Here is a 12,821-nt window from a genome sequence, read left to right on the forward strand (position 1 = left end):
TCCGAAATGTTGTTGGAGTTGCACTCTTCCATGCAAGTGGTGAGTATTATATCACACTCCTGACATGTGCCTTGTAGATGGTAGACAAGCTTTTGGGAGTCAGGAAGTGGGTTACTTGCTGCAGTATTCCTAGAACCTAACCTGCTCTTGTAGCCATTGAGTTTATATAGTGAGTCCAGTTCAGTTGCTGGTCAATGGAAACTCCAAGGATATTGGTAGTTGCAGATTCAGTGATGAATTTGGAATTGGAGTATGCTACTGGCTGGCTTTTCTGAGTGTCTATACAGTGTGCCACAGATTACGGAGATTTCTATAGATATGATATGAAAAACATCTCACCATGAGGGTCTCATGTGGAGGTGGTAGCTGGGAAACTTCTAGTTTATGATACCTTTCTCAACTCTTTAGAAAATAGCTGTTTTGGGAACAATGTCACCCATCAGGAAACTGACTAGGTTAGATACAATAAGTATTCAAGAGCTCAAATTTTAATTTCTTATGAAGCTGATGGTGTTCTTTCCAATTCTGTGTATATTGCATCCAGTGAGTTAGGTTAAAATTTCTCCTTCACCACACAAATGGAGACTTGGAACTGAAGAGCTGTCAGACGCTGTGAAATCACATTCTAGCACAAGTCAGCGCCTTCGGTAAATTAAACAAATAAAGCATAAAAAGGGACATTGAGAAGTTGTAATTTATAGAATTCAGAAATGTCCTTATTACAAGATTGTTTGGAAGCATACCCTGATAGGCACCCTTTATGGTTTTAAACCACATTCAAATATGGAACATCATTGTGCAACCTTGGAACTGGAGCATTTGAGAATCACAAAGTTAATTTATTCCAGAACATCCACTTTTGAAGTTTTGCCAAAAATGTCTCTCAGATTCAGTCCGCATCAGCGCCTGCCTAATTAACCCATATAGGTACTCAACAGACATCCTCTGCACAGGAAACCAACTTGTTTTTCTAGTCACTAACTTCTACATTTATTAAGGGAGGAAGTGCTGTTAAAAGAGATAAATATGCATTTGGGTTTGTATACTGTGTGGGTCTATAACATACAATTAGTTATATAATTCTGATATTTACTGTTAGTGTTGCGCGTGTGTGTCATCTCATGGAAATGATTTAATAATGCAATCCTAAACATTGTAGATGAATAATGTTAGAGTGAAAGAAAATAATGCAAAATAAAAATATGTCTTCACTTTGACTCAAAAATATTCTTCAGTGTAGGTCTAATCTTAAATTTTCCTGTAATTTATTAATTGATTTTAATTGCTGTTTAGTAGTTAATTAACCATACGTATGTTTGTTGGCAGTTTTTCCCTTTTTTTTCTGTGGATGCAGTTTAAGTCCTCATTACTATCATTTATTATCAAAATACTTGCTCTCACCTAAAGTCATTATTCTATTTATGTTAGTGTGCTTCTTTTAACTTATTGTGTTCAGTTAACAGTTGTAGCCTTGAAGTTTTTCAAAGACTCCAGTTAGTGAGATTGTAATTAAAAACCAAATTAATCAATGAAATATGAACAATAGAAATGGTCTCAGTTTGTCCTCTGATAAATGATCTAAACCTTAGGTACAATTATCCTCCAGCTTTGTTGAAATTTCTTTTCTTTCGCTATTCTACTGATATTAAAGTATTGGTAATATTCTGAATTTCCTCTTTGGTTTTCCTGTTCTCTAATTAAATCATCCTCCATGCTATTTCCACTTTTGAGCTCCACATTGTGATGTCTGATGCACTGAAACTTTATTTTTCTGTAAGTGTCAAAAATCTCTGCATCGCACAACTTTTCCTTTATAGTGTTGTTTTTATGTTCTCAGGATGTAGCTGTCCTTGGCAAGGCTGGTGCACTTATTGCTCATCCAAGGGATGAAAGGAGACTTTGTCTTGCACTACAGCCATGTCATTTGATGCAATTGAACAGGTTACTAAGTCACTTCAAAGGTCACTTCATAAGAGTCACATAAACAACGTGAAAAGTTTCATTCTTTGAAAAGACATTTGTGAACCAATTGAGTTTTTAATGCTTTCTGCAGGTTTTGTGATCACTTTTACTGAGATCAGCTTTTAGCCCAGATTTTTAAAATTACGTTCAAACTCTTGAAACTCATGGTGAATCTTGAATTCACATTGTCTGATTGATCAGTCCGGTCTTTGGAATATTTGTCCAGTAGCATAAGCACTATACATGATCACTTTTAATCCCACGGTAGGTATGATTTGTCTATGATTTCTTCATTTTCCTTCATCCACTATCTTTTTAATACTGCTAAAAGTCTACACCAGTTGACATAGGCCACTCACGTTATTCCTCATTATTGTAAGTAAATAAAGATCCAAACTGCAGGAGTTCCAGGCAATGGGCAGAACTTCTTCCTCATTGTGTACAAGGTCAGAGACAGATACAAGTGTGGTTGGGGTTAAGGATTCAGGTAGGTGCTTCTATATTTGTGGTTCAGAAGGTGAAATTGGTGACCTGTGGAGGTTTGGGGAGGGGTTGAATGGTGTCTTATTAGTATTGGAGGAGTACAAAGGCCTCCTGTTCACACTCATGATGAGGCCTCTTATTGATCTTGAAACAATATACCTCCAAGCATTTTAAAGTAGTTTCAACAACACTCTAAAATAAAATCAAAAACTGAATTTGCTGGAAAAGCTCAGCAGGTCCTGCAGCATCTGTGAACAGAAATCAGCGTTAACGTTTCGGCTTCGTTGACCCTTCCTCAGAAGTTCTGAGGAAGGGTCACTGGACCCAAAATGTTAACTCTGATTTCTCTTCTCATATGCTGCCAGACCTGCTGAGCTTTTTTGTTTCTTATTTACAACATCTACAGTTATTTCAGTTTTTACTTTTCAGTTTAATGAAGAGAGGAGAATTGTATTCTTTTATTATGCCACAAGACAGTGTTTCAGTGTAGTGCTCAATGAGTTAATTTATTGAAATGTTAAAACAGTAATTATTTGTGTGAGATTCACGGTTTAATGGGCACTGCCTATTAATTTACATTAAAAGCCTTTATTATGGCATACTAGTGATCCCAAAGGATGATGTCATTAAGCAAGCTCACAAACAACCTAAAATAAAAAGGTGTTAAAACAAATAGTAAATTAACTTCCTATTTTGAATATTATTAGTTGCAGCACTGAAATAGCTCTATTAATATTAAATCTTTAGATTAATGCAAGAAAATGCTTAAATTGTAATTCGAAAATCTGAACACTATTCATTCTGTGACGTGTGATGTGAATGTTAATTTTATTGCAGATATAATTTTTTTAACAAGTAGACAATGACGTGTTTTGTTTTTGAAACCAAAATACAAAAATTGTACAAGGACCATTCAATGAAAAAGCAAAAAATAACTCAAAATAAAGTTATCTATTGGCAATATGACTGCTTAATTAGTTTATAAGAATAATTCATTGGGCACCAAAATTGACCAAATTAACATCAGCATGATAAGGTATATTTGAAATCAAAATAATGCTTGTAAATTTCAACTGTACAGCTGCTACACTTTGATATATTCCCTATATTTATTTTCATGTAGTTGTGGTGAAAGGGCATTTGGTATTGTGATTGCAAAGAACAGATAATAATAGAAATTGGTAATAGGTGTTCCACTAACACTTTTGAAGGAGCATATTGTTTAATTCTTAATATTTGAGTGTTAAGTCAGCACAGAAGGCCACTCGGTCATCAGGTCTGTTTATTTTTTTACTAGGGTTATCCTCATACTTCCCACTCCCTCTCTCTTCCTTGTAGCCATGAAAATGTTTCCTTTTAAGTGTACTTCTGGATACCTTTTGAAAATTACTATTTAACCTACTTCCCTTACCCTTTTAAGAAGTGTATTCTGGATTGTATTTTTTAAAAAAGCTATCAATGTCCCTTGGGCTCATTTATCATGCATTTGTTGCTAAACCCCATTAAGAAATAATTTCTTCTGAAATGACAGCAAATTTATTCAAGATCCATTCTGAAAATTTTTCATTTTCGGAACAGATCAAACATTTGTTTTAATTTAAACAGCTTTTTAAGTTAAATTGATTTACTACGTATTAAGATTTTACAGAGATCCATGTTGGGTTTTAGTCAATGCTGGGGTCCAGGATCGATGGGATAGAGTAAAGTTAAGCTGGAGAAATTGGTTCCAGTAAACCATTAAGTGTGCCCTCTCCATACCACCCACTCAAATTGTTATTATTAAAAACTATTAAATACATGAAATATTTTAGAAGAGCTGGTTGTAAAGTAGATAAATTAAAATGGTTTGAATGTAAGTATTCATTAAAAATGAGATAGGCAAAGAACAATTTCTAATTTCACCTACTTTAAACAGCTGGACAACAATTGAACTGATGACTGAATGAATACTTCTATTGGTGCAATATATTAAACGCAATTTATTACATTTATGAGTGAATACTATAATATCACCAATTTATTTTATCAGCCACTGATAATTTGTTACTTATTTAGTAAATGCCTGCAGAATAATTGATTCCTAAATGAGTTTTGTGTTATTGTATAGATAATATCCACGTACCTGTAATCTGAATATAACAGGCTCCTTTGTCATCTGGCCATTGACTAAAAAGCCATGATTGGTTCCATCAGAAGCAATGAATGTAAAATGGTCAAGCTCAGAGGAGCCGGCTCTGTGTTTGTAGGAAATGTCCAAATTATTCACATTCAACTGTGTGAAGTGGGGCTGGGAAAGAACGTTTTCTTTCAGGTAAATGTTGCCATGCTGAGGAGGCTGGATAATAATGTAGGTTAGGTTCATCAAGGGAGTGTCTGGATCTGAGAGTTGAAGATTGTCAGGAGAGATGACCAATTTGGCTCCATCTGGTAACTGAAGACCTTTATTATTGACTAGAGTAGGCATGATACGGTCAGTTTGCTCAATGTTAAACTCCATGGAGCTGTTTTTAACTGTTATCCCATTGCTAATAAAAAATCTGTGGGAAAACAAGAGTACAAATCAGAAAGGACTTAATTCCACCATAGCAGATAATGGCATCTGTTAGGAAGTCTCATTTTTAGAGTAATTATCCCAATCAATCCTGATGAAAAGGTTTTCACTTTAAATTCAAATGTCTGTGCCAAGGGTAGTGATTTTGTTAATCATCTGCATCCATCATCTGTTGGTGTTTTTTTGGACATTGTTCTACTAGCCCACAAATAGCAATACCCATCTTTCTTTCCAGCCAATTCGCAAGCCCACCTTAATTGTCGATAACAGGATTATTGCTTAATCTTTTAAATATTTTGATGTGGGTTCCTTTGAAATTTCAAAAAGCATATTCTATGTATTCTTTGTATTCCGTTTTGTAAAATGAATTATGCTCTATCTCTTGCGTCCAGCCTGTGTCTGTCAAAATTGATCAGTGCTCCAACAAGCTCTAATAAGATTTTTTTTGCATCTCTTTTCAAGCTTTAAAATCTGTCACAACTGGTATTAATCTAATCCGAAAGAGAATTGTCAAGTGTTAGTGCATGAACAGGCCCTGACAGTTTGTCTTTCTGCAAACTACAGACAGATTGTGAGTTAGGAGCTGCCGAACAGATGGACAAGTTAGGAGTAGCACAATAAAAAGTAATTTAATAAATCACCTGGAACCAGATCACTTCCAAATGCTGAGAATGAATTATAGCAGAGCTGATAGGGAGCTGGGCTTTGGCACTAGATTATGCCAGAAGGTACCGGCTACAAAAAGTGATAAACATTCATGAAAACCATCTATTTCATCATAGTCAAAGGATGGAAACCTACATAGGCCTCTAATCTAAAAACAACTTTTTCAATATCAGTATAGATTTTTAATTATTTGATTTGAATATATTGAACTATAATCCATATTATGGTTTTGCATAATCACAGTTAAGAAACTTGGCATGATTGATACAAATGTTCTCCTTGACAAAGTAAGCAATAAAACATCACAATAGGATTATGACTAGATATTAATCCTTCCACTGCAAGCACTTTGAATTCTCAGTGGTCAGCCATCTCTGACAAAACTACGCTGTAGGATATTCAGTTCAACTAATCTATAGAATTATCTGTATCAAATTATATTTGTGTTGTCTCTTGGGATTTGAGAGGCTTTTGTGAGGGTAATTTAATTTCCTGCTGGATTAAAAGAGTGGCATTAAATTTAAATGTAATGATTTTACAAAAGACATTTTGCAAATTATGCATGTAGATGGTTATGTACAGCAGATTTTGTATTTTTCTCATGTGGAGATCAATATCTAGGATCAACGGTGACTACCTCATTGCCCCTAGTGATGATACAATGCACCCAATCAGCCATGAATTGGCTTATTAAGAGCTGACCGGCGAGCTTCAGCGAGTTTCTCAGTAAATCACTGACCTTGACACTGACATGCTGGATCGCTGGAAGCTGCTATCCAATCAGACGCATGCGGATTCTGGCTCATGACATCTGCTAATTGAGGCCTACTTCTCAGAGTGGATTCAGTGGTGAGAAGGTAAATACTTCATATAGTTTTCTCATGGGATGAGGGTTCAGTATGAGGGTCAGGAAGTTAGCCTTTTTGCCTGCGAGGAAGGCAGGTGATTGAGGAGGTGGTGAGTTAAAGCCAGTAATTGACATCTTAAGGGTTTTAATTTGGGAGACCGTGAATGTTGCCCATTGACTTTATCACCCAAAATTTACTTAGAGAGGAAGAGAGAAGGGGGTGCTAAGCTTCCTCCCAGGTCCAAGAAGTGTCGTTATTTCCACTTCTCGCTGCCTCTCCTGCCACTTCAGGAAGGGAAAAATCACTTCCATTATGTTTACGTAACATTCAGCTTTGAAAGCCGATTCTGTTACAAAATATATACTGCCTCATAAGCAAGAACTGACTGTTATGATCAATATTTTGTGTTTCAATCTGTATTATTGCTGTTCAGACATCTAGACTATGACAGTGCAGGTCTCCTCACCTGAATCCATCCGTGCTGGCCTCACGACTGTTGTCATGGACATAGCAAACCTTCTGGGCTGCTACTTCCAACTGGCTGAAACTGGAAATGGCCACTCCAGGATAATTGATGTACTCGATCTGACCATGTGCAGGTGGCACAGAGATGGCGTACAATAGCTCTTCGGGTTTGCCAGTGCCATCTGTTGCCTTGAGAACATCTGTCGTCAAGGTGACCCTGTCACCCTCTTTTAAAGTTACAGGTTTGGTGAGTACAACAATGCCACCTATCAAAATTTTAAAAAAACAGAGACGGTAAGGGGAAGGAAAATAAAATGTAAAACTCAGATATTGTCACCCATGAAGAAAGCCTCAGCTGTTTTAGTGATGAATTAGCTTAATTTAATTGCTAAAATGCAGCTCTCTGCTTTCATTTGTGAGGGTGGCTTTGATTTTATGAACTCCCTATTGTCAGCACGGTGCAGCAGATTGAGTAAATGTTCAGGATTTACAGTTTACAGATGGCACTCCTCATTCTCACCAGTTGTGACTGTGAATGTTCATCAGAAAACGGTGCCAGGCACAGCCTCCAGAGAGCCGGCTGCTTCTATTTCTCTCGTACCAATCATTTTCTGGCAGCTATGCTGATCTGCAGAAGCTGAACCCAGTTCTCTAGGTTGACTGACACCATTTCAGGGAGATTTACCAGATTTTCTAAACTTGCCACCATCAATCATGAAGATACTCAACTTGTTAAAGAAAAGATATATTAAATGATTATATTCACCTCATAAATTTTGAGGATATGCACTGCCATGGAAAGTGGGAGATCAAAGAGAGTATTATGTGTCAAGCAGCTTGATGTGACATCATTCTCAGAGAGTTCTTTTACTGTATGCTCCAGTACATTAAAGGTGAACACATGGGTTCTGTACACAGCTTCCAGCTGGTGCTCCACTGAGCACAGCCAATTTGCTATGTACAAAAAAACATCGCCATGCAGTTGGGCTAAACTCTTTAATTTCTGATGTGCCATAGAGGGCCCCTACAGTGCTTTTAAATGAATTAGACTTGAACTAATGTTAGAATTAGGTTCGAAAGCATTTCATAGAATGAGAGGAAAGAAAAAACTGCAGGTGTTCGGAACAAATTTGGATGTAAGATTTCTTTTCCATGAGTGGTGTTCAATACTAATGTTTGCACATGACTGCGATTGCTTTGTTATATCCTCACTTGATTTCGTAGTAACTCTGCTTCTGATCAACCAACATTATGCCTCTATAATATATTGAAGTAAAGATAGAAAGAAAAACTACAATCTGAAAGAAAAGCAAGATGATTCTGGAAACAAAGTGCAATCTGACCCTGGAGGGTCAAACCCTTTGCTGAGGAGTGAAATTTACTGTCCCTTGCAGACTTTGATAATCTACCATGCAATTCCAACATTTTCTACTTTGTTACAGATTTCAAGTATATGATTGTCATACTTTCTCTGCTGTTCCTTTACATTTAACCTCCTTGTCTACTTATTCACCTTTGTACCAAAAACAATGGAATAAGATTATCCCAAAAAATGTTGAAGGACTTGAAGTACATGTGGTAATCCTTCTGAAGATTTTATATTTTTTATCTTGCATATTTATAATATTCAGTATATTAAGTAAAGTTCTCTTTTCAATTGTTATTAGATGATTAATTGCTCGCCTGTGCCAGCCATGGTAATTTATGCATTTACAAAACAATGGTGTTTTCAGATGCTGGCTCCAGTTCTATTAATGGCATTAGTTTTTCATTATCAACCTCAAAAAGTAATTTGGTTTTCTTGATTTAAATGCTATGAGGAAAATACTTAATTCAGTTACAGTTAAGATCACAGCACTTGGTGATAAGCAGTTTAGTTCCACTTCAGCTGATGTACGCACAGAATACTATATTCTCTGATACATACACTTGACATGATGTCTTCATAAAATAATAAACCAGTGCTGTTTTTCTGGTGATCAATGAGAGTTTAATCAACATGCAACTCAAATATATGATCTTTGCCACTTAATACACAGCTATAGGCATCATGAGTATGACATATTTCCATACACAATATTTTACAATTTCTGATTGAATATTCTGCTGGGAACAGTTCATCGTTTTGTTGATCTTTGTATTTTGAATGATTAACAGTGAGAAAAAATATTTGGAGATTAGTTACGGCAAAAAATTATTTCTACAATCTCTGCAAAAGCAATTGCCTGATATCCAGACAATTTGATTAGTGAAATATATTTCAACATATAAGGCTGTTTGAGCTAACATTCTTTTTGACCTCATTTGTTATCAAAACAGCTGAAGAACTGTATTCTATTCATTAGTATCACATTGTCAAAAATAAGTCTAATGTCATTAATTATGCCTTTGGCGCAATGATATATTATTGTGAAGTAAATTGATCATGGATTGATTTCTGTTTTTGAGTTAATAATGTCTGGGTTTTGTGTGTGTGCAAGGTTAATAATTAACATAAGTATTTGTGTAGCCATGTTGATTTCTTTTAAAAATTTTTGAGGCGTTGCTTTAGAATGAATGAGTTTGTGTGCATCGCTAATGGGCTTCTTTGTTTATCTTTGATTGTTTTGTGAACTGGATAGGTAAATAATGGTGTCTCCAAATGTTAGAAAAATCTGGAACTTGTTTTTCTAAGCTTAAGAGAAAAACCTAGACCTTAGAGAGGGAAGCTTTTGATTTCACTTTTATGTTGAGTTTTGAGCAATCCTATAAAATGGTTGGAATAGGATAACTATACAGACCAGCTTTCCTGAGAAAAGAAGGATATAGTTGCACACACACAAAACTAGATTGGCATGGAGGAAAGAGTTAGTGGCCAGAAGTGTTGTCATAATACCATGAAGAGGTTACTTTGAGTTGAGTACATTTCAAATCAAATGTATAATAGCTCCAGGATGTAGCTGTATAAAAGTTGAAGTCACAAGTGACTGAAATTGACAAAGGTGTTACTTACAGATACTTGGGTATGAGCATTATTTAAGTTGTGCTTAGATATTGTACCATAAGTGTGTTTTGGGTACTATATAAAAATTGCATTTTCTTTTGGGAAGGAGAATTTTGGGTGCTTAGGATTATACTTTCATTGTGTGTTGAAAAATCTTTGAATCATGGCGTATTATAAATAGATGGTTTGGTTTATTCTATTGTTTTCATTTCTTTTGTTAATAACTTCTGTTTTATTGTTAAAACAAAATTTGCAACATTGCATGTTTAAGCTTCATCAACAGCCCATTTCATTAAAGCCAAAACAAATCAAATTTTGATTTATCAAGCCAGATCTTGGTTTAGGATCTGAATTGTCAGTAATAACATCAGCTGGAATCAAGGAACTATTGGTGCCATTAGTGTCTTCCAGGCCAAGGTCAATTCAACTGGAAGGACCAAGGCAGCCATTATGTGGATCAAGCAATGTTACTCAATTCAAATTTGGCATGTTTTAAGTATATTAAGCAACACATGTAATGAATTTCTCAGTTACTACATTACTGGCTATAATCTGACAAGGGATAATATTCTTGATTAACTGACTACCCCCACTTTTTCCTCCTTTAAATATTATTTTCCTCACAGCCAAACACAGCAAAGTAATCAGGTGACATATATCACATTTTCAGCACCTGTTCTCACCACCATTCAGAATTGCCTTTTCACATCCAGGTCACAGTCCACATGTTGGCAAGAAAAATGTCTCGAGTGCTCTTCTTAAAAACGGTAGTTGAAGACAAGCAAGAGGCATATCACTTCTGCTTCAAATCATTAATCAGGCTCTTTAGTGACTGTAGAAGACTAGGTTGAATTGATTTCCAAATACAAAGCCCCTAGTCTCAAGTATACCCCTGTAGACAGTTCTGATGTTGACACCAAGCACTTCCCAAAAGGAAAATAATCTATTAGAGCACAAATTGTATTTTCCTGCCTTTATTAGTCAATGTTACACAGCTGTATCGGCTATGACTGGAGGCCAGGAGCACACAGAGCAGCAGCTATGCCAAAAGGTGAAGGATAAACAGGATCAGTAGCGAGCCATTTGCAGAACTATGCCATCTGCTGCAAGGATATCTGGAGCCAATCTACACCATTGAAACTTCAATGCTATTGGCAATCAAGATCACCTCTCATCCAAACTTTACTGCATCTATCGTCCCTCAATGTATTGTAGGGATCAAATGCGGCTTTAATGAATGACCTGCTCAGACATGCATCAAATTGGAGACATTCAATTCTCAGCATGGCCAAAATCTAATCTCTTTTTACACAAAATAGCAATAGCAGCATTACAAAGCAACCCACACTGCTTATTAATGATTCATTAATGACAGCAGTGTGGCTGTCAAGCTATCGGGTTCCTGCTCTTCTTCTGTCACTGCCAATTTATCTTCATTATAGAAACATAGAATGGTTACAAGCACAGAAGTAGGCCATTTGGCCCACTATATCTGTGCCAGGTCTCTATGAAAGCTAGTGTCATTCTCCCAGCTTTTATCTCTACTGCTGTAAATCTTTTCTCTTCAGATAATTATCCGATATTCTTTTTGGAGAGGCAAACAAAATTTCTTTTCCAAACCACATGAGTGCACTCCAGGTAGTACCCACTCACTGTTTCTTAATATTGCCTCTGGTTCTTTTGTCAATCACTTTGAATGAGTGTCCCTTTTGCCAATGGGAGCAGTTCCCCCGTTGATTCTGTTTGTTCTCTGTGACTCACCCAGCGCTACTTCCTCGCACTCATAAACTGCACTCTGAGATACTTGTAATTGTGCTGGTGTTTGCTACTCTGGAGGAGGTGGTGAACAGCTGTCTTGTTCTGGATTTGCTGTGGTACTTGTAGCCTCCAAAAATGTCAGGAAATGGCTGACTGTAGCAGGAGCACAAAATCACCATATTTGATAAATGTAGACCCAAATATTGTTTAAAAAGTGATGCAGCTCATAATCAAAACCAGGGTGAAACAGAAGTGGACAAAGGCAGATATATATTATGTTTAGTTTCTTAAGAGCTATCATTAGTTCTAAAATTATTTAGTCATTTGGACTGATAGAGGGAGCTGATAATTAAACATTTTGTTCAATGATTCATACAGTCAAGGAGCAGGGAGGCTATGATGAACTTATATAAGTCACTGGTTAGACCTCAGTTGGAATGTTGCACACAGTTCTGGGCACCACACTCTAGGAAGGGTTTGAATGCATTGGTGAGCTTGCAGAAGAGTTTACAAGAGCAATTCTCGGGATGAACATTTCAGTCACGAAGAACGATAAGAGAAATTGAGATTGCTATCCTTGTAGAGGAGAAGGCTAAGAGAAGATTTGGTTGAAGTTTTCAAAATCATGAGGGGTTTGGAGACTAGACAGGAAGACACTGTTTTGACACTTAAATCAAAAGGCACAGTTGTAAAATGTTTTGGAAAAGAAGCAAATGTAAGGTGAGAAAGAAATTTTTCATCCGCTGAATAGTTCGGGTCTGGAATGAGCTGCCTGGAAGCGTGCTAGAGATAGGTTCAACTGAAGTTTTCAAGAATTAATTGGATGATTACTTATTTAGAAACAATGTGCAAGGTTACAGGGAAAAGGCAGGAGACTGGCAATAAGTTAAAATGATCAGAGGGTCAGTGGAAACATATTGGGCTGAACAACCTCTCTCTGCATCATAACAAATCTGAGACTTCTGTGAAAGAGTTTTAACTTGCCTCTTTGTTTTGATAATTTTTTAAGAAATTCTTGGTCGAAAAATACTGCCCACATAAAATCAATTAGCTATGAAATTATTGTAGAAGAGAAATAAAAAGTTGAAAAACCACAAATAATACT

General features: G+C 36.2%; 1 protein-coding gene across 3 annotated transcripts in view; it reads right to left on the reverse strand.

Moving 5' to 3' along the window:
- frem1b (Fras1 related extracellular matrix 1b) overlaps positions 1-12,821 on the reverse strand; it is a 195,636-nt gene that overhangs the window by 41,233 nt on the left and 141,582 nt on the right. For all 3 annotated transcript variants that reach the window (XM_072574234.1, XM_072574233.1, XM_072574232.1), the window contains 2 exons: positions 6,977-7,241; positions 4,568-4,982 (listed from right to left, as the gene is read on the reverse strand). In XM_072574234.1, the coding sequence (XP_072430335.1) occupies positions 4,568-4,982; positions 6,977-7,241 (680 nt within the window). The remainder of the gene's footprint in view (positions 1-4,567; positions 4,983-6,976; positions 7,242-12,821) is intronic.

The sequence above is a fragment of the Chiloscyllium punctatum genome, chromosome 7 (assembly GCF_047496795.1).
Source record: "Chiloscyllium punctatum isolate Juve2018m chromosome 7, sChiPun1.3, whole genome shotgun sequence".
In the NCBI taxonomy this organism is placed as follows: Eukaryota; Metazoa; Chordata; class Chondrichthyes; order Orectolobiformes; family Hemiscylliidae; genus Chiloscyllium; species Chiloscyllium punctatum.